Source organism: Porites lutea, chromosome 2, assembly GCF_958299795.1.
Source record: "Porites lutea chromosome 2, jaPorLute2.1, whole genome shotgun sequence".
NCBI classification, from domain to species: domain Eukaryota; kingdom Metazoa; phylum Cnidaria; class Anthozoa; order Scleractinia; family Poritidae; genus Porites; species Porites lutea.
The window spans coordinates 53,325,175-53,351,979 of NC_133202.1; the positions used below are offsets into that span (position 1 = coordinate 53,325,175).

At 41.1% G+C, this 26,805-nt stretch overlaps 1 protein-coding gene across 1 annotated transcript in view; it reads left to right on the forward strand.

Annotated features, from left to right (window-relative positions):
• LOC140929020 (MAM and LDL-receptor class A domain-containing protein 2-like) overlaps positions 1-26,805 on the forward strand; it is a 151,707-nt gene that overhangs the window by 29,366 nt on the left and 95,536 nt on the right. The window contains exons 19-42 of the mRNA XM_073378838.1: positions 296-1,438; positions 2,342-2,854; positions 3,349-3,605; positions 4,502-4,724; positions 6,374-6,657; positions 7,217-7,517; positions 8,011-8,279; positions 9,368-9,510; positions 10,776-11,103; positions 12,550-12,811; positions 13,614-13,873; positions 14,191-14,359; positions 15,272-15,678; positions 16,898-17,129; positions 17,471-17,727; positions 18,352-18,442; positions 19,157-19,303; positions 20,069-20,334; positions 21,083-21,329; positions 22,816-23,087; positions 23,778-23,868; positions 24,277-24,420; positions 25,318-25,577; positions 26,349-26,574. Coding sequence (XP_073234939.1) covers positions 296-1,438; positions 2,342-2,854; positions 3,349-3,605; positions 4,502-4,724; positions 6,374-6,657; positions 7,217-7,517; positions 8,011-8,279; positions 9,368-9,510; positions 10,776-11,103; positions 12,550-12,811; positions 13,614-13,873; positions 14,191-14,359; positions 15,272-15,678; positions 16,898-17,129; positions 17,471-17,727; positions 18,352-18,442; positions 19,157-19,303; positions 20,069-20,334; positions 21,083-21,329; positions 22,816-23,087; positions 23,778-23,868; positions 24,277-24,420; positions 25,318-25,577; positions 26,349-26,574 — 6,792 coding nt within the window. The remainder of the gene's footprint in view (positions 1-295; positions 1,439-2,341; positions 2,855-3,348; positions 3,606-4,501; positions 4,725-6,373; positions 6,658-7,216; positions 7,518-8,010; positions 8,280-9,367; positions 9,511-10,775; positions 11,104-12,549; positions 12,812-13,613; positions 13,874-14,190; positions 14,360-15,271; positions 15,679-16,897; positions 17,130-17,470; positions 17,728-18,351; positions 18,443-19,156; positions 19,304-20,068; positions 20,335-21,082; positions 21,330-22,815; positions 23,088-23,777; positions 23,869-24,276; positions 24,421-25,317; positions 25,578-26,348; positions 26,575-26,805) is intronic.

Below are 26,805 nucleotides of genomic sequence, written 5' to 3' on the forward strand. Positions count from 1 at the left end.
AGGTACTTCGGTAGTTCGAAATAGTCATCATCGGACTAAAAAACCTGATGACCATGGTGAGCTACTTAAAGCTAAATAGGTAGTCTAAGCGAGGATTTGAGCTTACACCTGGGAATTGAACTCAGAAGAGAAGGGACTTAAGGGTGCACACTAACCATTCATTTAATTTAATTTAATTTCAAAACTTATAAAGCGCAAATATGTGCCATCCTTGCTCCAGCAGGCGATGCAAAGAAAATGAAGAAGTGGAAGATTTTTTTTCAAAAAATTAACAGTGAATGTTTCCTTGTTTAAGGGAATTGTGACTTTGAAAGGGGAACCTGTACTTGGCGCAACACTCGGAAGGAGGACGACTTTGACTGGTTAGAGGGCAAAGGCAATACACTGTCGGCAACGACAGGGCCTTCCACCGATCACACTACTAACACAGCCAATGGAACTTACATGTTTATCGAAGCTTCATCTCCAAGACGACCTAATGAGAAGGCAAGGTTTATAAGTCAACAGTTCACTCCTGTTCCGTTAAGAGGTAAATGTTTGCAGTTTTGGTATCACATGTTTGGTTCAGACATTGGCACTCTCAATGTTATCCAAAAGACTGGGCCAGGAAACAAGTCTGAAACTCTTCTTTGGAGTTTGAGTGGTCAGCAGGGCACCAATTGGTTACTTGGAAAAGTCTCCCTCAGCAAGATTCCAAGTAAGAATTTCTGGATTGTGTTTGAAGGAGTCCGTGGCAATAGTTACAAAGGCGATATTGCCATTGATGATGTCCTTTTGACAAATGGAGATTGCGCAATAAGTCCTTCTAAAGCAGATCCAAACAAGCCAACAGCCACCACACCAGTAGTGACAACAAAGTTCACCCTTCCACCTACTCTACCTCCCTCGCTTTATAATTGTGACTTTGAGCAGGGTTTTTGCAACTATACTCAGGAGCTTATTACTGATGTTTTCAACTGGACACGCCATCAAGGAGGAACATATTCTGGTGGAACTGGACCTGTCATGGATCACACTAAGCAACAAGGAGTAGTAGTAGGGCCTAATGGACCAGGCTCCCTCCAGGACCTACTGACTGGACGATGTGTTCACGTGTACTTAGGTGGCCGCACCAAACCCCAGCCAGGCCACTCTGTTGTGTACTATAGAGGCTGTGGTGAGGCTAGGTTGGAGTTTCAACTGACTTCAGATGGCTACATGAAATTCACTAAGTTCAACATGTGTTGGAGCCGTAGGGGAGGGCCAGGATCTAATGCAGATGATGTTGTGTTAATTGACAGTTGCAGTGACAAGTGGAGGTTTACATCAGCAAAATCAATTCAGCATGTTGCAACGAAGAAGTGTGTTGTGGCAAATAAGGGAAGTGCTACAGATAACGTAAAACTTGTTTTGTCTTCAACTTGTGACCAGAATAACCAAAAATTCAGATGGCAGCCAAGTAAGTACAACGAATTATAGTCGTGTAAGGTTTACACAAAATCTGTTTGCCTCAATGGACAAAATCATATCACCAGTGGGATTATTTCACTTGCTTACACAGGGTGCAAAGAAAGTCAGTTTTACAGCCTGCCATTCGGACAAGTGTAGCTAGCATGTACTGGCGGCCCACAAGTCATTTCAACTAGCCCCCAAACCCTTTTTGATTAGCAGGATTGATTGCAATCTTTCTGTAATTTGAATTTCCCCAAAAAACAGCACTTGCCGTCGGGCAAGTTTAGAACAAAAATCACTAGCCCAATAGCAAAATCCACTAGCCCTGGGCTATTGGACACGACTTTCTTTGCACACTGTTACATCTCTTAGCTTGTGTAACAACTGGGCTTATGTTTAGGAGCGCTGACCTTTTAAGTTCATTTTCCATCTCACCCGTTTTCTCGCGTGCTTAAGCCTGGTGTTCATTTGTGGGTAAAAATCAAGTTTCTTTATTGCTAAACCTTCCCAGATTCTTTTGTCTAAGGAAAACACTTAATCCTAGTCATCCTTGATCGTCTTTGATTATCAGTATTAGTGAGATATCATTATTTTCTTGATCTGCCCTTGATTTGATAGTCAGCAGTCATTCCCAGAGCTTATGAAAATTGAGTGTTGGCGACTGATTTAGCTTGGAACTCATTCTCTTATTGCTTGACTTCATTCTCCAACCTGACAAATCAAAACGGTACCTGGAATAGACCTACCACGTTTCCTGATCTATGGGCAAAATATCCGAAAATATCAACTCCAACCTTTTGATATTCAGAGCTGGAATACTATTGAATGAGGGATTTTAGGTTTTTGTTATTTCAATTTTTTTTCCAGTGTAAGTTTGCGTCTGAAAGACTTACGTTTTATTTTATTTCAGCTCGTGGGTGGTATATATACATTGAAGCATCCTGGCCAAGGAAACCCAATGACACTGCAAGGATTCATTCACCAGCAATAACGACCAATCCTTCGAAGGTTAGATGCCTGTCCTTTTGGTACCACATGTATGGACCACACATAGCACAACTCAATGTCTACACCAAGGTAGGAAAGAAGTTTAATGGACCTCTTTGGTCAAGATCAGGCACTCATGGTAACAAATGGTGGCATGGTTTGTTGCCAATATCCAACCAGAATGCATACCAAGTTGTGTTTGAAGGTGTCCGTGGTTCAAGCTATCAAGGAGATATTGCTCTCGATGACATTGAAGTCCAAGACAATGCATGTCAGGCTACAAGTGATTGTGACTTTGAGAATCCAGTACCACAGCTGCAATTCTGTGGCTGGAAGCAGAGGCCTGGAGATAATTTTGATTGGAGTCGTGGACAGGGTGGAACCCCATCAATCAACACAGGACCAGCTACTGATCACACCCTTGGCAATAAAAGAGGTATTGATATACATCTGACTGTACAGAACGTGTCAAAGTTTTAAGTGAAGTTTTGGTCCAAAAGCAATTCTGGATTTACTACCATGGACGGAGGCAAACAAAAAAGAGTCAATTCGGTTTTCTTAAGCTAATTCTGCTATTGTTTACACCCCTTTGCTAGTAACCTTTTTTATGCTAAGGTATCGCTGCATTGGGCAGCTAAGCCTTGTTCCCCTCCTGTACTATTCCTGTTAAAACTCTGTTTAACTAAAACAAAACAAGCCTCGGGGCTCTTCGAAAGTCCTGTCCGGTCATCCTAGTCAGGTATATTTCTTCTGGCGAGTAACGTTTCAACCTCACTTGTCCTATTGGAAAGAGTTAAGGTAACAAAATTGGTAGCTAAGGCAAGGAAGTAACGGGCCTCGGTAAGCAAAGTGTGACAGGAAAAGCTAGAATTCAAGTTTTTTTCAAGCCCTGATGCCTTAATCATTGTGTTTGCTATTCTGTCGTCTTAGGACACTTCCTCTTTATTGAGGCTACACGTGCTGTAACTAACTGGAAAGCATGGCTTATGGGACCAAATATTTCACCACAGGCTGGAAAGTGTTTCCAGTTTTGGTACCACATGTATGGTAGTAGCATTGGTCAACTGAATGTTTACCTCATGACAACCAATACTGTTCCAAGAAATCCCGTTTGGTCCAGGCAAAAAGATCAGGGAAACTTTTGGTACATTGCTCAGATATCGTTAACGCAGTCCAGTTATGTGAATGTAAGTTCGACTACATGTATGTTCTACTTTTCATAAGTACATTAGAACTTCGATAACTCGAACTCGGATAACTCAAACTCCCTGCTAACTCGAAGTAAGCCCCATTTCCCTTGGATTTCACCCCACTTTTTAGTCAATTTTACTCGGTTGACTCGAACTGGGACAAAATTTCCTTTCCCTTGATCAAAAGTTCACTGAAATTTACCCCGATTACTCGAATTCTGGTTCTTGTAACTCGGATGACATTCCATTAGCACTTCTTGTTGTATAATCTGTAAAAACACTAACTTTCTTGGTGCAACGAACAGATCACGTTTTATCATGAAAATGAATAATCATGTTGCCATTTCGGATGAAATGTTTTGTTAAATATGCACTGTACTATAAATAATGAAGTGCTGAAGTCAGTAATTATCTATCAGTAATGTGGCAAATTGAATATTGAATCCCTGGAAACTTGTACTCTTTTTCGTTTCCCTTTAGAGTTCGTGTTACCGGTGAGGGTTCTGTGTGACTGAGGGTTCTGTACCAGTAGCATTTTGTTTTAACTATCTTTTGTCAACGTGAAATTCTCGCCATGGTGGACTTTGATGTAACGGAATTTCGTTTCTGACTGCACGTCATGTCTAGACTACCGACATCTTCTCGAACTTTTGTTTCAATTACCGACCGTTTGTTGCCATTTTTGCAATTCTTCTTTTCGAACTTTTAGGCGAATTGTCGCGAGTTCAGGACTAATTTCACGTCCATTACTTTAGAACACTATTGTACCTTTGGAATTAAAATTTTCGATTTATACGAACCAAAAGACGCAAAATTTCATTTTTTGTAAGCAAATTACATTTTGATTTTTACAAGTAAAATTTCTCCTAAAAGTTGCTTCATTTGTTGTGTAGGTGTTGTTTGAAGGTGTGCGTGGAACAAGTTATACAGGAGACATAGCTATTGATGATTTCAAACTAATGGATGGAGCATGTAACAAGCCGGGGTACTGTGACTTTGAGAAGGATGACTGGTGTACATGGACCAATGCTGACAGAGAGGACACTTTTGATTGGATAGTTGGTAGTGGGTCAACAGCTTCATCGTACACTGGTCCAACTACTGACCATACAACAGGTTTGTCTTTCATGAAAGTGACCACCATATTCACAGTAGAGTGAACAAGCGAAGCGGTTGTCAGAGTACCCTGAAAAAAATTCACTCAGGCTGTAGCGGGAATTGAGCCCTAACCTTTGCGATAGAGAGCTTTAGATTCTAAGACGGGTACGACGACGAGTACGAGATTTTCTCAATACTAAGTAGTGCGCACGCATGAACCAGCGTCATTTTGGCGGGAAAATGTGGCAGCCGTCGTCATTCTACTACGAGTTTTAACGAGAATGTCGTGCTGGCGAAAACACAAATTTAATGTTAGAAGTTTTATCATTTTGCGATCGGGAAGGCTCGTAACCTCCTTCACGTAAGATAACACTGTTAACTTTTCTAGTGAAATATGGTAAACTAAAGCTTTCTGGGAAGTCTATATTTTGAGAATAGGCGAAAAAATTTTCAGTCAAATCTCGTACTCGTGGTCCTCCTCGTCCACCAATCCAAAGGTCTTTAATGATCAGACACAACGCACTATCCGTTGAGCTAATCAAGTCAGCTGGAGAGGAGGCCATTGTGAGTTCTCAATATACCATTTTTTTCCCTAAAGTTGAGAATAAATGGGTTATTATTCTTTTTAATGCAGCCGTCAAGTTGTTAATCACATTTTCTGGCAATGTTGTTTGATCATGTGTTTTAAAACCAGTGATCTCGCAAACCGATGTTTTCTTCTGTTTTCGATAATGAAGTGGTTGATATGCAGAATCGTTTTTTTTTTTAATTCTGTTCTTGGCCCTGTGAAATGTTTCATGGAATTGTGTTGTTATAGTTATAACAACACAAAGTAGAAACAGATGTGCTTTTTGTCTGCTAACAAACTATATTTATTGGAGTGGGCATCTAAAACAGTTTATGTCCTGGTCTTGTTTGAAAAATCTCATTATTCAGGGTCGGCCAGGGTTTTTGGGTATACGGTATACAGGGGCTTTTTAAATCGGGTATACGGTATATTGCAGCTTAAATACGGGTATTTGGTATATCACTTTCTTTGAATTTCAGGTATAAAGTATACCTGAGTTAATTTTGGGTATATTTGGATGAATTTTGGGTATTTTTGGGTATTTTGGCGAATTTTTTTCGGGTATACTGGTATACCACTACACCCCTGGCCGACCCTGATTATTACGGCTTAGTTGAGTATCATCAGCTTAGTTTTTTGGCCATCTGGTTTTGCTAGATAAAAAAGAATGTACCTAACAATTACCATACACCAACGGGTCAGCCTAGTTGATAATCATACTTGGCTATCGAGTCTTCCTTTGTCAAAAAAGGCGTTTCCATTAGAACCAACTGAAAGCCCAGCTCATCATTGTCTTGCTACCTGCTTTTTGTTTGAAAAGTTGAGTAAGGGACAAGCTGTTAGGAGTGCATTTAAACAGCCATGTTCCGCCTTTTTACATTCATAAGATTCTGAGATGCAAATCTAATCTTTCTTTGGTACCTGGCTCCTAAAGGAAGACATCTTCCTGCAATCGAAGTGAACTTTAAGAAATTGCAAAATTGACCTTCTTGTTAGTACGACTAATATTAATATAAAGATCTGACACTGAGATTATAATTTATATATTGCTGTTTGTGTGCAGTGTCACTTACAATTGTCAACGCGTTCTCATTTACAGGACTCGGAATTGGCAAATATATGTTCATAGAGGCCTCTTCTCCAAGAAGACCGGGCGATAAAGCAAGACTGTACAGTGAACGGTTCTTAGCAACTGATCCAAGAGGACAGTGTATTAAGTTTTGGTATCACATGAATGGAAATGCTATAGGCACTCTCAATGTTCTTGTGAAAACTGGAGCAGGAAATCGTTCTGAGAATATTGTGTGGACACTGTCTGGTAGCCAGCAAAATAAATGGAATTTTGGACAAACATCTGTTTCAAGTACCAAAAGTTCATACCAGGTAAGAGCGCTTTGAAACAGAGGCTTGGACGTGTGTAAGACCAACATGTTTGGGCCAGCAACGTTGGGAGTTGTTGCGTCCGTGTTGTAAGTGGTGTGCAAACGGATGCAACAACTCAACCTACAAAGCATCGCGGCAAGATTAGGACCCATATGCAGGATTTTCATTAAGCCCATCACCTCGTATCCAACACCTCTCTGAATATTAACTAACTCCCATCAGAGGCCTCACTCAAAATCACCCTGGATATTGTTAAGTTATGGGAACGAGGCGACTCCGGAGATGAGAGGAAGCAAGAAGACTAAAAAAGCAGGCGGGAAGGTCATCGCTAGTGAGGGGGGGAGGGGGTGGGGAGGGTCGCCGATAAGTGAGTCCTTCAGCGATGCATGAAAAGACAGTGTACGCGTGAACTGAGAAGCTCAAGGTCAGCGGCTTAACACCTGACCACCTGGGCCCCTAGAATAGAAAATTATGGTGATTGTTAGCACGGGCCCCGGTGAGAAAAGTAATTGAATTTGCTGCTATTTTTTGGCTTAAGGGAAACCTTTTCTTCTCGTAGATCGTTTTTGAAGGCATAAGAGGAAATGGATATCAAGGAGATATAGCTATTGATGATATCACATATACCGTCGGTTCATGCGTAACTCTTCCACACAACGCTGTGCCCACCCTTCCACCCACCACACCAGCACCAACGACTGCCCCTACATTACCCCCCAAGGGATCATTTGATTGCAACTTTGAAAAGAACTTATGTTCATGGACTCAAGATTCAAGTGATAAATTCAACTGGACCAGGCATAGAGGTTCCACTGGGTCTAGCGGCACTGGTCCGACAGTAGATCACACACTTGGAACAGGTACAGTCCAAAAAAACAACTTTCCTTGCTGACACTTCTCATACATAATTATGTGACTTTTTCGATTTTTCCCTTTTTTCGTGCCCTGCGACGCGACCGACTTCGTAAACGCAAGAAGCCATGCAAGAGAGAAACCTCTGCTCGCAATGACGTTTTCGCGAACTACCTAAAAAACTCCCGTGAGTTAACATCACTTGAAAATGTCTCTCGTCTAAGTGTTATCCACAGTGGTGTAAAACCTAGCCATTGCCAGGCTCTTGGTCGTTGGCCATTAGCGGAGGTTCGACTGTAGTTCTTAAACCGGCCATGCGTCGTCTTTGGCCAAAGGGTATGTGTCTGTTCAGTATTTGGGGAGTTTCTGATAACATGAAGTCGGCAATTTTTTGTGTTAAGATTAAGGTGGGGGAAGTTAAGAAAAATGCATGATCTGTGAATGTAAAATTTAGCTTTTTATGCAATAATGTGTAACACAATAGTTTTTCTTTCCTTACAGCAAATGGTACCTATGCCTATATTGAAACATCGTTTCCTAGAAATCACAACGACACTGCTCGACTCATCAGTGCTTTAATCCCAAAAAACTCAAGACCTGGAACGTGCATTTCATTTTGGTATCACATGTATGGTCCTGATATTAATACACTTAGTGTGTATACAAAGTCAGGAGGCTCACTCGGCTCACCAATTTGGAAACGAACTGGAAGTCAGGGAAATAAATGGAAGTACGCACAGGTGTTTGTGAGGTCGCTCCTTGATTACCAGGTTGGTTTCGCACAAAGATTTTGTCAATTTTGTAGTCCCTCTTCTTTCTTCTTTTTGAGAAATTTTAAAAGGGACCTTATGAAGCTAAGGCCCCATCCGCCCACACAAATTCGGAGATTTTTCGTGGCTCGTACAATCTTGAAAAGGTCTTGAGTTTTAGTGGCCTTCTTGAAAAGTCCTTGAATTAGGTTAAGGTCATTTGGAAGTACTTGATTTCATTAGTAGGTCGTGAAATAACTACTTTGTTTACGCCACAAGATTTTCTGTGAAATTAGATTACTTTCCCGAGGAAAATTTGGCTCATCATCGGTGTTAGAACCTGTAAAACTCACTGGTAACGTTAAACATTTTTGTGCATAAAAAAATTTATTTCTGAGTTTATGCCAAATACTATGTCTGTATCCAGGGTGTAAAGAAAAGCATTTTTACAGCTTGCCATTCGGGCAAACTGAAGCTAGCATTTACTGGTCCAAACGTCATCTCAACTAGCCCAAAAGCTTTTTGACGAGCAGAATTGATTTCACAGTTCTTCTTCAATTTTAAGTCCTCAAAAAACATCACTTGCCCGTCGGGCAAGTTAAGAACAGAATTCACTTGTCCGAAAGGAAACTTCACTAGCCCCGGGCTATAGGACACTACTTTCTTTGCACGCTGTGTACCTCAGATGCAACTGCAAGTCACACCAAGTGACTGTTGTTATTTTGCAAAGTGTTGTTACAGAAAGCAGTATAAAGTAATATGATCAACCATGGCAATCGTAATTGACTCCATTGAGTGTTTTAGCCTGAATAAGGTGTTCAAAAGGGGGTCAAAGAATGCTGATTTATTGAATAAATCGTAGTCCGTAAAAAAATATAATTTGCCCTTGAAAAGTCCTTGAAAAGGCCTTAAATTTTGTTTGTCTGAAGTTGTACGAATCATGTTTTTGAAACCCCAACGTTTTTACTCGGATTTATGTGGACGGGGCCTAAAGCCACTCAAGAGAGCGGTTTGAAAAAAATATTCGATGAGCGGTTTGAACGTCTTTGTTGTCCTCTGTGATCTCACTAATTCCAGGTCTGAAAAGGTAACTGTTAATTTTTGTACAGGTTGTATTTGAGGGAGTCCGTGGGAGGAACTATCAGGGTGATATAGCAATCGATGATATCGTTATCAAAAATGGTTTCTGCCAACCACTTAAACAGTGCTCATTTGAAGATGTTCAAATGTGTGGATGGACCAATGAAAAGAGGTAATATGTGGTATAAAGTGTAAGAGTAGTGTTATTATTTCGATCTTTATTTTTGAATGTGTAAACCCTTGGATGTCTCCACGTGGTCAAACTGAGGCGCGATTCATTATGTAACCGCAGCAAAAGGTGATTTTTCTAATTGGATAACATGCTATTTTAACGTGCGAAGATATGTTTTCGCGCGAAGGATCACCTGGAATTTCATTGATGTTTATATAATGAAAAAAGGATCACATTTCATATGCAATGTCAAGAGAAAATGCGCTTTATTTGAGTTTCACTTTATTTAGCACGAAGGTATTAAACTGGAGACGTGACTACCATTTTACTTGGTCATTCGAGCCACGCGAAGGTCCAGCCGCTTGCAGTGCAAAGGGAGTACCTTCATTTCTCAGGGCGCTTTTCATATGTCAGAACTGACCGGCCGGACCATTTCCGTCATTATGAGAATTTCACTTTTTAATCAAAACTATCCAGCCAGATCAATCAAATCCTAAATAATGTGCATGAAGGAGATAGTTTTTCAGCAAGAACCCTTTGTAAGAAAGCCGATTTCGATTGCTAACTGACTGGTCCGGCAACGGTCCGGCCGGCCAGTTCTGACAAATAGAAAGCGCCCATAGTTATTTTAATGACCCTGAGTATTGGTCTGGCCCCTGAAATCGAGCCCGCGACCTCCCGCCCTACGGTCAAGCGCTCTACAGACTGAGCTAATTCTGCCGTGTTTTAGATACTTTCCAACATCTCGGGCTGGCGAAAGGACCGGCTGGTCGGGCTGGTGTTTCTTTCTTTCCTTTTTTTGTAATTTGACTGTCAAAAGTACGCTTTAACGAGAGAATAGCAGTTATTAAATCTTAAATTATTCACCAAATTATTCCGTCAAGGCGCCCCGGCTAGAAAGCTAAAGCAAAGTTCGATTTATTCCCATTAGGTTGTTTTTGCTTTCAATTGTAACTTTTGATAATTTCCAACGAACCCTCAAAAGTCAGTCTGAGTCTGGACCTTGTCCTCAGTTATGTCATAGGTTGCACTGTGGCCTTCATTCATCATTTTTTTTCGGTACACACCCATCTTTTTAATATCCAATTCCACTCATTTCCTTTTTGAAATATATACTGCACTCAGCTCTCGTCTCCACTCAGAAAACAGGCAAAATATCGCTTGTGTTATTTTAACTGATGCGGTAATTTCTGATCTACAACTCCCTCGTAACCTGTCGTATTTCTGATAATAAACCCGGTGTCATTTTCTTGGTAATGTTTTAGTGCTGATAACTTTGACTGGACACGCCAAAGTGGTTCGACATCAAGTACCGGCACTGGCCCCGCAAATGACCACACCTTTGGAACAGCGAAAGGTTATTACATGTTCATTGAAACCTCGCTTCCACGAAAGCCAGGAGACAAGGCAATGCTTATGAGCCCCAAATATTCAACAACAAAGGGAATGTGCCTTCAGTTTTGGTACCACATGTATGGAAGCCACATAGGGACACTAAACGTCCGTATCAAGCGCATGGTTCTCGGAAGACCCACATACTTTTTGAAGTGGTCTAGATCAGGCAATCATGGAAATCGTTGGAGGATTGCCCAGGTACAGAAAAATAATCTCTGAGTTCACTGAACTTGTCATAGAAATCTTGCTTAATTCTTATAAACGCTTTTTTTCCATGTCGAGCTGCATGCTTATCAACGTTCACTGATGTACCGATGGTTGGTGTAAGGGAAGACCCCGGGGGGGGGGGGGGGGGGTACCCCGGATTTTAAGTGACAGGGATGGTCGAATTGGGTCAAAAATCCACACACTCAAAAATCCCTAGACCAAAATTTAGCGCTCAAAAAATTCCATGCCGAATTTCCGAGCAATAAAAATCTCCAGAAAGCATTGAATGTTATAACACGAATATAGAAACATCAGTTTTGAATAACCCCAAAAATCCCTACTAAAATCAAGCCACCCAAAAAATACTCACCAGAATTTTCCTACCCCCAAAAATTCCGAAATCGAAAATTTCAAACCCCAAAATATCCTTCGATCACCCCTGTCACTTGAAATCCGGAGTACCCCACCTGGGGTGAAGACTAGAACTGGAACAAGTTCCCTCTTTCTCTTCCTGTATTAAAGTGGCTATGTCACGAGGACTTTGCCGTTAGGTCAACTCTGTGCTGAAGTCATTACTTAGTACCTTAACCAATACACAAATTTCATCAGGGAGCACCACCTGTAATAATGTATTACATTGGTGATTTTTGCGGGCATGAAAACGGTGATCTAACATTTCCAGTTTCAATCCATGTCCATCTTTGCCATCCGTAACAATAGACGACAGGAAACACTTTCAATGCCTAAGTAAATGATAGTCTTAAAGAGCAAAAGTGTACCATCTTTTTTTGAACTCATCTTATGTGAAGACACATTTTAGCTTTTTTAAAAGATAGGAAATAGCGTCACATAGTCCCTTTAAGAAACAGTCAATTACACTGCAAGAATTTGCAATTTAAGAGGCGTCTGGAATGTAAGGGACAAGTTATTCTTTTGCTGTAGGACTTTTTAATCCTGGGCCCAGTTGTTCAAAGGCCGATTAGCGCTTACCCGTGAAGCATTTTCTTAGATAATTTTCTCTATTCTTTTTAGAGCATCTAATCATCAAATTGTACACAAAAAGAGTGAAACTGGATTTTGCTTTTTAAGCTGTCATATCTGAATTCGAATTTCGCACTTAACCTGGGTTTAGTTAAGGCGATCGAAATATCGAAGTGGCCTTATGGCGGGGTTCAAAGTAGCAGTCCCCGGTTCAACGATGTAATGTTTTGGGCTAGAATTTAACATTCTTCGCAAAGAACCTTGCAGACAGAGATTCATTTTAAAGCGCCCACTTGCATAGGTTGTTAGTGAGCTGAGTCTGTCCTGCCGGGGAAACGCAAGCAGTTCATGTAATCACAGCTAATTTGAATTGGCAGGACTTTTTGTAAGCAACGCTCTGACAGGGCTCATGGATACCATCCTGTAAAAGTAATTTCTTCACCTTGTTCTTGGCAGGTGACAATCACATCAAATTCTGATTATTGGCTGGTATTTGAAGGAATACGAGGGTCCAGTTATCAAGGTGACATAGCCATAGACGATGTAGAGTTACTGGAAAATGCATGCCCACCTCCAGGTGATTGTAACTTTGAGACAGGCATGTGTACTTGGGTCAATGTGCCTAATACTGATGATTTTGATTGGCTACGTGGAAGTGGCTCGACAGCGAGTCTCAACACTGGTCCTGCTATTGACCACACAACAAACTCTTCTACAGGTAAGTATTTTTGAGGGAATTTGAAAAGAATTTTTTTAAACAATTTTGTTGATCTGAATCTCTTTTAATAAATAGTTTTGAGGAAAAGTAGATCAAAAGGTAAGGCGCATACGGGACCCTAGCCAGCAAGCAACCACTCCATTTTGAGTGGCGAAGGAAGCGAGCCGTGAGATAACGCGCGTGCGAGCAGCGAAGTCACGAGGGGCGCCTCGCACTCTCGTGTCTTCTTCCGTGTGCCCCTCACGCGTGAGGATAGCTTACCCGCAGGCTAACGGGATCTTAACTCCCATACAACTTCATCATTTTATCACCTCTAAGAATTTACAAAAATAATCATAATTAATCGATAAACCAGTGGCAACCTACCAACCCAATGAACATGGTTTGTCAATAATTCATTGCCAATTCGTCTTTGTAAAATTTAGTTTTTCTTTTGTAAAAAACTTAGAAAGTCACTGGGTTGAAATGATGTACATACATGTGGTTGGGTTCAAGGAGGACTGATAGTTAACTGACTTGCAAAAAGCGTTTCCATCGTTTACAACTACTTACCGTAGACTTACTGCTTATAAGTTCCCCCCCTCCAGTTATGAGCCCATCTACCACTTAACATCTATTATGGCCGTGACTTACACTCTTAACAGAACTAACATGGATATCAACATCAATATAGCCATACAGAACCTTTTTAGGTGGTGAATAAACCTTGGGGTTAATTCTTGGAGTGCCTTTGGAGTTCTGCAACAGACATACATTTTCTCTATTCTCGTGAATGTAACATCTTTGCTTCTCGTTCTCCCAGGATTCTATATGTTCATTGAAACGTCCCTCCCACGCAAACCCAATGACAAAGCCCGTCTTGAGTCCGAAGAGTTCCAACCAACAGGCTCATCAGGACGCTGTTTGAAATTCTGGTTTCATATGTATGGTGCTACAATTGGGACACTTAATGTTTGGATGAGTAGTAATGGCTCCTCAGGAATGATCTGGTCTCTGGCAGGAAATCAACGTAACCAGTGGAATTTTGGACAGGCTCCTGTTAGCAGTAGGAATGTCTATCAGGTTGGTAACTTGTGTTAGGCTTTCTCATTTTCCCCCAAACCCCTTTGGCCTTTGCCAAATGTGGGCATTTGAACTCATGTAAGAAAGGCCAAGCGAACTTATTATTAATTTCAACCTAAATTTTCGGCGATACTAGGATCAATTTCTTTTTCATGAACAAGATAGCACGATAATGGTCTTTGACAAAAATGCACAGATAAATTTATGGATAAGAGGTTATTGCTAACTTTTCCTTGTTTCGGTAGTGCATTTATCAATTCCCACTGTCAGAGATATTGCAGCAAATGTCTTGTTTTATTATTTTTCTCTGTGTGAAGGTCATCTTTGAAGGTGTTAGAGGTCAAGGCTATCAAGGTGATATAGCTATTGATGATGTACAATTCACGGTTGGTAGTTGTCCTGTTTTACCCTCTGGAGCCAAGCCCTCTAACCCCTGGACTACTCCAGCTGTCTCAACCGTGCCTACCACCACAGTTCCAACACCAGGTAACTGAGATTTCATTTATTGAAGGGGCTATGTCACACGAGATGTTACTGGTTTAGGTCAATTGTGTGCTTAAATCACTATTCAAAAAATGTTGCTGTACAGTTATAAAGAAGGCACCAATAAATTTCATCAGGGAACTCTAACGGCGCGGTTGTCAAAAGTAGCCGGCTGTCGGCGAAAAGTGCCGCCTACTTGGTTAGTACGGCCAGCTACTCTGCTTGGCATTTCTTTGAAAATGACGTTTTTCAAATAAAATGTCCCTGGACTGGCCGCTTACTTTGACAACTCAACTGTCTACTTCAAAACTTTCTGACAACCCCGCGAGTAACGATAACAAGACAGCCCATTTATAGCGGTCTTATTGGAAATTAGTCTTGCTGCCTATCTTTGTCTACTCTAACCTCCAAAAAGAAGAAAACAAATTTATACAGTGCAACCAACTCAACAAGTGCCACCAAAACATTAATTCAGTGCCCAATCATAGGTCACGTACACAAAAATGGAGTCTAGGGAATTTGGTAGTTCGTTAGCCATTAAAAAAGTATCGGCGACCCCAGTTGATCTCAGGATTTATTTGTATTTTAGCCTGGGACCAGGTTCCGTAGTGGGAGGAAAGGCAAATGGCATAAATGGAAGAGCTAAGCCAGCTGAGTGTGCCTACTTCGGGTCGCCTTTTTTTCGCCCTTTCCCCCCACTGCGGAGCCTGGTCCCAGGCTGTTTGTAGTTAAGCATGAAAACTTCTCTCTCGTATATTTTTTATTTAATTACACGTTAGAGACTGTTTGATTTTCCATGGGGGATCATGGGTTTCTTTTCGCGATTATCCAGCAAGCTAAAGTTTGTTTTCGCTCCGTTGAACAGAGGAGCCTTTGAATGCAACTTGTAGAGCAATAATTTTGCATTATTTTCAGCACCTTCCATTTATGACTGCACGTTTGAGAACGGTACGTGTACTTGGACTCAAGCACTAGATGACAAATTTAACTGGACTAGAGCGCGAGGGAAGACACCATCTCGATTAACTGGACCTGGTACTGACCACACGACTGGTGGCTCAAGTGGCTACTACATTTATATTGAGACGTCGTCTCCAAGGAAGGCTAATGACACAGCACGCATCGAGAGTGCCACGATTCCTGCTACTCAACTCAAGTGCTTGCAGTTTTGGTATCACATGTACGGTCCTCATGTTGATACTCTGAACGTGTACACCAAGGCAAATGGACAGCTGGGTTCACCTGTTTGGACATTGAGTGATACTCAAGGAAACAAGTGGAGGCATGCAGTTGTTTCTTTGACTGTTTCATCTAAATTTCAGGTAAAAGTTTCCTTCAGTGGCTCTCTGTACGGGGATGAAGTGTTCAGTCTTTCTTTACAGGTTTAGTAAGCACTATTTGTACATGGAAGACTTATTGCACTTATTGACTTATTGTTGTCTCTGTCGAATCACCTGAAGGTCGCGGGGGAAACCTATCTATGAATAAATTCAGAAGGCAAATCTTGCTGTGCTACATCTTTTAAAAACGCTTGTATCTCGGTTGTTTTGGAAGCGATTAAGGTAGAAATTTTACACAGACATTGAAGAATGAAGGTTTTTAATTGGTTGATCGCGCTTTGCGGCAATGCTTTTAGCCATATTTGTGGCTATTGGGAAGTCGTGATTTTGTGTCCAAGTTTGCGGAAAGAATAGAAGACAGCATTCTGTGATTTTATTAACAAATGATCGGTCAAAACCTCTAGTGTTTCTTGTATAGAGCTGATTTTACAATTTCAAGTTTGCCAGCAAGATATACTCGATTAAATGAGCAAAATCTGTCATCCCCGAAATTAACGTTGAATCGCAGATTATCTGAACGCGCCAGTGAATCACATAATCGATGTAGCGAGCTACTGGGTATGCGCATGCTAAAAGACTGCTGACCTCAGGCACTTGGTGCTCTTTTAGTTGTTAACTCCTTGAAATTGCATTGAAATGCAATTCGTCGTTCTTCATGCACATGCTTTAACTAACTGCTTAACAATGAGCTCAAGGTGTCCCCCGCGACCTTAAATGATCTGGTATGTCAATAGGGTCCTGATCAGTCGCATTTAGAATAAAGGAAAATCAAGGAAATCAAGGCATCAAAGCTTACCATACTTAACCATAACCATCTCACCTGTACATTCCATAATTACTTGTACGATTTTTGTCTCAAAACGCAAAATCGTTCTAGGAGGGCTAGTTATTTGATAGCAGTGTCGTTTTATGCTAAGTCTTGGGGAGCAAGGGATGGCACAGTGATGAGAGCACTCGCCTCCCACGAATGAGGCCCGGGGTCGAATCTCGGCGTCGACGCCATATGCCTGTTGAGTTTGTTGTTGATTCTCTCCATCTTTGCTGTGAGAGTTTTTCTCCGGGTACTCCGGGTTTCTCCTCTCCTCAAAACTAACATTTCCAAAGTCTAATTTAGCCAGGAATTTTAGACGAAGAGTCACTATGTGGATGTGCTACCTCTAAATCGTTATTTTATTTAATTTTTTTCTGCTCGTTTGAACAGGTTGTCTTTGAAGGTCGCAGAGGAATTAGCTGGGCAGGGGATATTGCTCTTGATGACATTTCCCTGCAGGATGGTCAGTGTCCTCCTCAACTGCAGTGTTCATTTGAGGATCCTAATCTCTGTGGCTGGACCAATGTTCACGGTGATAACTTTGATTGGACACGTGCAAATGGTTACACAGCCAGCCGTGGAACTGGGCCATCATTTGATCACACTACGGGAACGAATAATGGTAAGTTGAAAAATCTCGGAAAGAGCTATTACTCATTTGCGTTGTGCATATCATTAGTCTGACCTGACTGGCCTGACCAGCGAATTTCCACTATAAGTCAGGACTCTCCAGCCGATCAGTCTAATCCAAATAAGTGTACTGCACGGTAATGTCTTGTTTTCTTTCAAAAAGTCTCTTTCATTTTCAAGAATAATGACTGGCTAGTCCTGACTTTTGGTTCCCCCTTAATCTCCTTGTCTCATCGGTAGTGGTGGTGGTAGTGGTGCATTCGACTGCCACCAGCAGCAAATTATGTAAAGAACACCTTCTTGCTTAAGCTTTCTTTATCCTCTGACCTTTAGGGTACTATATGTACATTGAGACCTCTAGGCCTCGCTCCAAAGGTCACAAGGCATGGCTTGTGAGCCCTCAGTTCAAATCCACTGGTGGTAGATGCCTTCAGTTCTGGTACCACATGTATGGATCAACCATTGGAACACTTAATGTTCTTTTGCTGCAAAACAATACTCGCTCTTCGCCGATCTGGAGCCTGTCTAGTAACCAAGGAAACGTATGGAGAATAGCTCAAGTTACACTGAAGAGTCCCATTGACTTCAAAGTATGTGTGTCTTGCTGCCGCCAACCGTACTATAGCTAATAGGAAAGCAGTCTTTTATTTCAAAATATTTCAGTGATTCCTTTTAGGAAGTGACAGTACATACAACTAAAACCAATAGACCTATTCGGCTAACTCAATGTTGTACCCAATTCAAATCTCCCGGGGTTAAGATTCTTTGTGCATTGTGTTTGCATTATAATGTGACATTCACATTTTAATGTATGGAAATTCCTGAAAGAAAAAGTTCTATTCCCAAAGGGTTTGAATTGGGTACCACATTGAGTTAGCCGAATAGCTCTATTGTCATTTTTCTATCGATTTAGAGTAGTTATGCAACAACTAGTTATTGCGCCATTTCTAAGAATTAAAAAACGTACAGTTGTGGAAGAAAGTGGGCGCTATGAAATACCGTGAAACAAATTAGAATTGTTTTGTAGACTTAAAACAGGGATCAAACCTACTTCGATAAAGTAGCCTGTGTACAGACGCCCCCCCTCCTCTCTCTCCCCGATGTTTTCTGAGGGGAGGGGGACGTCTGTACACATGCTAAGATAAAAGGAAGAAATTGTACTTATTAAACTCTAGGTGTTTGGTAAATCAATTTTGCCTGATGTTGTCTTGCAGGTAATATTTGAGGGTATCACTGGAACCAGTTACACTGGTGACATTGCAATAGATGATGTTGAGATCATGGATGGTGCCTGTCCATTGCCAGGTTTGCTACGTGATGTCGTAATACGTTTCACATGTTGTTAGTCAGTGCTCAGCTTAAATTGTAACTAAGTATTCTTAGCCCTCTTTTCTTCTTGTTGAAACTCTCAAAGTAAAGACATTAGATGATGACAAAGCATTGTCTTCTTTTGGTTATTTTTCGACAGCTTACGGGTTTCACCTGAACGAGTTGGCCCAGTTTTCAAGTTGTAATCTGTTTCATCTTTGCTATCGAAAGCCAGAGTGATTTGAAATAAAACTGAACCATAAAACTAAACCATTGCATGTTGCATGAGGTTGCTTTAAGCATCATAAAGAAAATCAAGAACTCGTAACATAGCTTCCTTAATACTTATAGAAATGTTTCAAATTCTCGCAGTTATAGGTTTTTGATTCAGTTCTTGCCGCAGTCAAAGTGTTATATACTCCAGGGCCCAGTTGTTGGAAGGCTGATTAACGCTAACCTGGGGTTAAATCTTAATCCAAGTTTCTTTTCCTTTTGTTCAAAAGCATTTTTTCGGATAATTTTCTCTATTCGTTTATAGCATCCAATTACCAAATTGAAGACAAAGAATTGAATTTGCTTTGTAAACTTTTATATCTGGATGATTCAAAATTCGAACTATCCCTGGGTTAACTGCATCTTCCAGTATGTGTTTAATAATGTTTTAACACAACGCTACCGGTTCATTAATTGTAACTATGATTTGTTTTACAGGTGACTGTGATTTTGAGAAAGGATTGTGTACTTGGGTCAACTCTATGAATATTGTGGATGATGAATTTGACTGGACAAGGGGAAGCGGTGGAACGCCCAGTGGTTTTACTGGCCCTAAGATAGATCATACAACAGGAACAGGAAAGGGTTAGTGTTTTTCCCTTCAAAGAATATTTGAATTTTGCAAGGTTTTTAGTAAGCCGTGAACTGACCTTGCAGACAAGGAAAAGGGAGGGTAACAGGGTTCGTACAGGTCATAAAAACCTGGAAAGTCAAGGAATTTAAGCATTTCATTTTCCAGGCCTGGAAAGTCATGGGATTTTATTGTCGGTTCTTGAAAGTCATGGAAAGTTGAAGTTTTGTTTGGTAGTTTAGTTACTGCAGAGGAGTAATTAAACAGCAACAAACGGCGCGCATTTTGGCGGTCACCAGTTTTTGTGTCTGTTGAACTGTTTAACGTCGAAAAATACCCTCAAAACAAGGAAAAGTTTGAAAATTTTTGAAAGCGACAAATAAACCTTTAAGTCTTGGAAAACTTGAAAAGGTCATGGAAAGAGTCATGGGAGTCATGGAATTTGAAGAACTTAAGAGAGTACGAACCCTGTTAGGGTAAGAAGTGGGCGTCGATGATGTAATGGGAACAATGCAAGTGGTGGGATGGGGAGTGGGAGAAATCCCATGCCGTTATGAAAAGCCCTTATAAATCTGCGTCTGTTATAGTCAAAAAGTAAACAAACTTGGTTTTCCCCTGCATTCCTCCATTTTCAAAGAGGAAGAGAAATCATGTAAAAAGGTTCTTAACTGCGTTTAAGGGGTATCGATTTAATGAAGCAAAGAACTGTAATCCTTCACAAGAGTTTTGCGCACTTCTTTGTGGTGCAGTTACTGATGCAGTCCTCTTTGTTTTCATAGGCAACTACATGTTTATAGAAACATCGTACCCTCGAAAGCGCGGTGACCGCGCAAGATTCGAAAGTGAAATCTTTCCTCCAACCCCTAGCAATGGCAGATGTATGTCTTTTTGGTATCACATGAAGGGCGGCCACATTGGTACTTTGAATGTCTACATGAGAATCTATGGCCAGTCAGAGACCAAGCTGTGGAGTATGTCTCTTGATCAAGGCGACAGGTGGAACTCTGCTGTGGTACCTATTTTGAGTGGCAATCGCTATTATCAGGTATGAGTTAGTGGAATGGTAGGCCTTTTGACTAGAGAGTCAGTTTTAGGCTACGTTAACAAGGCGTGGCCTGTTGAAAGTTCGTGCATTTTAGGATGTTCCGTTCCACCTTAACCGTTCAGAAACTTAGACGCATAACCGTTCAAAATTCGGCCGTCCAACGTTATCCACCGGGTAACATTTTTGGCCTGTATAGTGGACAATTTGACCGGCGCGGTGTGAACACCATAAGCGTCTTAATTTTTATAACGTTGGGTGGTAACTCATCTGGGAGACTCCATCTTGGATTTGCTGAAAAAGCGCTCTGCTCATAGGCAGATGGTAAATCCACTGAAAGAAATTAAAAATTCAACCTGGTTCGTCAGTTCCGTGTGAACGGAGCAAAATTGTTGAACGGTTCCCTGTGAACGAAGTGTCATCCGGTCAAATTTGACATCCGGTCGAAGATTCGTCCGCTGTCGTGTGAACGTAGGTTTGGGTTATGACGTTGAAAGATGATTCACAGAGACTTGAAAATTCCTTGAACCTGAAATGAAGCCTTTAGAGGCCCTTAACGCCCTTAAATTTTACAATTTACGTCTTGAAAAGAACTTGATAATAAGATAATGAAGTTGATAGCTTCATCCACAGTTTTCGCCAATTTTCAGCTAAGAAATGCGTCAAGAGGATTTTGTTGTGCCAGCTTGGCGTGGGACGTGGACCAGTTTTCGAAAAAAGCCAATTTGGTGTAATAAATTTTTGCTTGTAGATTATTTTCGAAGGTGTGCGTGGAACAGATTACCAAGGGGACATAGCAATTGATGACGTTTCCTTTACTGCAACGGTTGGCAGCTGTAATGTGTCTCCCTCCGGTGCGGCTCCATTTGATTGTAACTTTGAAACAGGATTGTGCAGATGGACACAGTCACGCCGGGATCGTTTTGACTGGACAAGACACAGGGGTTCCACAGGCAGTTTTCTGACTGGTCCAAGTATTGATCATACAGCAGGAACCAGTGAGTGTGGCTTAATTGCGTTTAACCTCACTAGGATGGTAACCCTTTGGACATTATGTGATAGTTTAAAGGGGTTATTAGTTGTTTTATAGCACTACTGTACCCACTTACCTTCATGCCGTCGTCGTTGTTGAGATCAGCCTCAGCTCCTCTGACAAAACTGAGAACAATGTGTCTTGTGATATCGATTGGTGTATGGATGAAGGGCAATAAAATGCTTAGTTTGTTGCGTGGTGAATAGTTACCAAAAACTTTAGTAAATAATAATTTAAAAGGTAGGCAAGAATGTACTTTTTTCACCATAATACCGTAAATGATCTAATGATCTAATAAACGCCCTCCCTACGCTGTTAAGTATGTATTAAACGCCCCTCTCTAATAAACGCCCCCCGTGAAAATTGCTTCAAAATACTAGGAAATGGAAAAATCGAGTAAAATCAATCAATTTATTACGTAATTTCATTGCTTGATTAACGTCCGTGTGTGTATTATGTCATGTTCCGTTCAAGTTCAAAGTAATGACAGTGCTCTTTGATCTTCTTGATCTCGTTGCGCACTTGTTAAAGCACCCTCTTGATTGTAACAAAAGAGAAAAAAAATAGATTCTGTTAACACACAAACGTTTTTGGCCGAAAGCATATTGTATACAGTTTTGTTGAGTTCGTTAAAATGAGTTACGATAATAAATGCCTCTCTCTTTTAAACGCCTTCCATCTATTAAACGCCCCCTCTTGGACCCCTAAAATTTGATAAACGCCCAGGCGTTTCATAGATCATTACAGTATTCCTGTAGTGACCTATCCTTTGGACCCATGGTACGTACTTTAAGACGGAGTTTACCAGGAAATTGAATAATTTTAATTTTCAGTGGACAAAAACCTTGTACCAGAATAATTTAAAGCATATTGCATTCTTTTTAACATTTTTCAAGGGCTAAAGATATTAGTCATCTGTAGTAACACCAAAGAAAATTTCTGTTAAAATACTGCGACAATCGTTAAGTATGTTTTGATTTTATTCTTTATTTTAACAAATTACGCAATTGTGATTTCTCAGGTAAAGGGAAAGAGTCCTTATTTTGCGTCGGTAGCTCGAAATAGTCTTCTGACTAACAATCCTGAAGCCGACGGTACTCTCAGTTTACCCCCCCTCCCTCCCCCTCTCCCTCCCCTCCCCCTCTCCCTCCCCTCCCCCTCTCCCTCCCCTCCCCCTCTCCCTCCCCTCCCCCTCTCCCTCCCCTCCCCCTCTCCCTCTCTCCATTAGTTTTCCGTTTTACAGGTATTTAAAGCTACTTAAAGCTACACAGAAAGGAAAGAAGTCGAAAGAAGGATTTGTGGTCACTGCACCTGGGAATCGAACTCGGGACCTCCCGCACAGGAGGCCGCGCACTAATCAACTGCGCTAATCCTTTCTACGCTCACTATTAGTGGTACACTTAGGGCCAAGTGTCCTGATCACTGTTGAACTATTTCCATTTTCTTTACAGGACAAGGCTGGTATGTATACATCGAAACATCATCTCCGAGACTACCTAATGACACTGCGCAAATCATCAGCCCTACAATAGCAGGCAATGGCACTAAATCCATACACTGTGTCTCTTTCTGGTATCACATGTACGGTCCCCATGTTGATGTGCTGCGTCTGTACAAGAGGCAAGGGTTTTCCCTTGGAAAGCCGCAGTGGATGAGGCAGGGTGATCAGGGCAATAGATGGATCCAGGGTGAATACACGGTGGAGCACACAGGCAATGTTCAAGTAAGGTTTTCAATACCTGTGTGTATGCTGAATTTATTTTTTATTGTTAACACACCATTAATAGATAGGCACATCACTTATTTGTATCGTAATGTTCATTGTGATACTCCCAATGAACAACTGACTAGCCCTTTGCTTGGTAATACACTCGATCTTTGCAGACTGTGTTTTCAGCAAATTATATACCTTGAGTATTTTTTGTCACCAGTCAATGTATTGGTATCAGAAGAGAATTCACAAATTAAAAAGAAAATGTATGTACGATTGGAAGTTATTCAATGCCAGCTAGTTTTATGTTGGTATATGTAGAAAAGTTGCTTTGGATTCAATGCTCAATCTAGTAACTACCCAGTGTTGTTCTGTAGGGACTAGTCCAAGGTTAACTTCTTGGCAATGCTTATAAATAGCTAAATTCCAAGTAATTTCCTCGGATTGTATAGTGTTAAAGAATTCTGATCTACTCGTTGACGAACGATGTTTTAGTAATTACGAATATATGAATTTCATCTACTGGAACCGCGGAATGAAGAAACAAATGCATACGACGTCGTCGCAGTTAAAGATGTAGCTTATGCATTTGCGAGAAGATAGCATATTTTTGTCAGATCTTTTGTCGCTATCAAAATAGATTAGGAAGAAGGTAAGTTCGCACTCAGTTGTCAAATAATTGTAACTGTATCTTTTTTTCAGATTGTGTTTGAAGCCGTTCGTGGAGTAAGTTATCGTGGCGACATAGCCCTTGATGATATTGCATTGAAGGACGGAAGCTGCCCATCATCAGGTAACTTCTCTTAGCTAAATGCTACAATTAGCGCCTGGGGCGGTTATTTGAATTTTCTTCGTTGAGACGGGGCGCTGTTTCAACTGTGGAGTGCTTATTTTTCTTTTCAAATTTCGGTCTCAAAATACTCTTCGCACGTAGGTCGCATACGGGGAGGTTAAACCGTATTTCTTTTACTCTTTGTCGTGCTTCATAACAGCAGGATAATTTCATTTTACTGTGATGCAGAGTTTTGGTGTTAAAAACTGTGTGTTTACATAAAAGCGCGATGATTCACAATTTGGGAATAATTGGTTTTTGGAATAGCACTCATTGTTTCTGGAGAGGACTGGGACGCGTTATTTTTCTCAAGATGATTCCCAGCACTCACCATAACTATTTGTAAAAATATCCTTAATTTTATCGCAGGAATGTGTAGCTTCGAGGCATCTGATATCTGTGGTTATAAGCAAGATCACGACACGGATAAATTTGACTGGGTGCGCAGCAATGGTCCAACGTCCAGTATTGGTACAGGACCTGTAGCAGATCACACATATGGAACTGTCTATGGTAAGTGTGCAATGGCCAGTGGGTTTTGTCGTTTGTCATCCCTATTAAATTTATTAGGGGGGAAATAGAATCAAATCATCAATTGTTATGATGCCTGTGCTTTCATTATCCACAGACCTCAGATGCAAGTGTTACTCAGCCTTTAATGACTTTTTTGTGGTTACCTATCAAAGGATTATCTTAGAGGCCTGATAAGGCATATTTTCCTAACTTTTTCCATTTCCCAATCCGATGCTCTGCTCTCCTCCAGTTTCTTGTCAGAAAACAAGCCAACTTCACTTAAAATACAAAAATAGGTTCGTTTAGTGGCCAAAGAATCGCAGCGGTATGCATCTTATTAAGATGTAAAAGCCCTTTACTTGATGTAAAAAACATCAAATATTGTAAGGCCTCGTTTATATGGAGCAAAGTTGGTCAGCCGCCTAGCCAAGCCACCCTGGGCGAGCCAACTTCTCATGCTTTTCCTTATAAACCAGGGCGAATCGTTTACATCAGAAGCCAAAAGTTGGCTCGGCTAGAAAAGTGACCCAGACGTTTTTGATGGTAGTGTCACCCTCAGTAGCCAGGCCAACTTGTCTCTATGAAAAAACATTTTGGCTCGCCCAGCTGGGTCAACTCTGTCAAGGTGAGACGATCGGAGCTTGCGCGAGCGGTGTTTTAGGCAATCAGAGCACGCGCGCTCATGGACGTTCGCTTATAAGTTGATTTGTCTGAGTTGATTTGTCCCTTTCTACCTGGGACAGGTCAGGTTCTGCATTCAAACGGGGCCTAAGTTGTATGAAATAAGCTGGCATCCCATATATTTTAAAAAAAAGGAAAACAAAAAACAAAACAAAACAATGCGACCAGGAATTTCTTTGTTTGAAAATATAGTTATTATGGCTGTGTTGTTTTTAGGTCATTTCATGTACATTGAAGTGTCCCCTAGCAACCTAAACAGAGGGGATTTTGCACGTTTGCTCAGCCCAAGATACCAAGCCACCCAAGGGTCTTGTCTTCAGTTCTGGTATCACATGTATGGTCGCACAATTGGAACACTGAATGTCTACATTAAGAATTGGTCTTGGTCCATGTCCAAAGTGTGGAGCAAAAGTGGTAACGATAGCAACATTTGGAATGTAGCCCAAGTCAGCATTAGTAGCCGCTACGCCTATCAGGTATGTAGTTTTCTGAACTTTAAAATGCAAAGCTCTTATCAAGTCTTGTTTTAGCTGTCCTTTGGCTCTCGGAGGTACGGGGTGGGGGAAGGAAGGGGACCCGCCGCCAGAGCGCCCCGGGTTCCGCCCCCAAGAAAGCACCCCGTGCACAACAATCCCGCCAGCTACACAGGGTAATGTCTGACCAACATACCAGTTTATGTGGACTAAACAGACACGTTGTTGATGAAACGTTATATAGATTTTTCATCGCTTTAAGAACTAATGCAAATCACAGACTTAAAAGTGGCAATCTTTTGTATTTGATTTGTTCTGTCTTCATGACAGACTGCAGGCAAGGTTTCGTCGGACATGGGCAAAATTTGGTGAGATATTGCCCCATAGGCGGCGTTATATCCCAGCCGCAGTGAAGCGGTTGAGTGAGTGAGCGAGTGATTGCCCCTTGGCCCACTATTATTTATATTCCCAAATACTTGCTCTCCATTTCTAAGTGAAACAAGAGAAATGTAATGTGTTGGGTATCTACTCAAGTAAATTGTGAAGCGAAATCAGAAATTAATTTGTTGCTCTTCGTACAGTAACAATATCGCCCAGGGTTTTACAAAAGTAATTTGGTCATTTGAATTGAAAAAGAGCAGTCTTGTCATAACAAACTGCTCCCTTTTTTATCGCCTCTTTTCATTCCAAATAACCAAATCTACGATGGAAGAAAGAAAATTGTCCCGCAGTCTGAAGTAGGAGGCTTATTTATTTTTCTTCCGCTGTCTTTAGGTCGTTTTTGAAGGTGTCAAAGGAACAAGTTATACTGGTGATATCGCTATTGATGATGTAAAAATAATGAGTGGCAGCTGTCCATCACCTGGAGACTGCTCATTTGAAAACGGACTGTGCACATGGACCAACATTCTAAAAGGCGACGTATTCGACTGGGTTCTTGGAGGTGGAAGTACACCTAGCTGGCTAACTGGGCCATCAAGTGATCATACGACTGGTTCTGGTACGTTTATAGCATTCGGTGTTATAGAAGGCCACTTTCAAAGTTCTGAATTGAATAAGTTTGTATTAAGAAAAAGGAAGAGAACACTTACTATTTAGGCGGGTCTCAGTAGACCAATTCACAGTTGGTTTCGAGTTTTGGGAAATTGAACAAAAGATGAGTTATTTGTCTAGTTTTAATCCTCCAAGCCTCGTATGTAAGTGTGAATTTTAACATGTTGAAATTGGTATG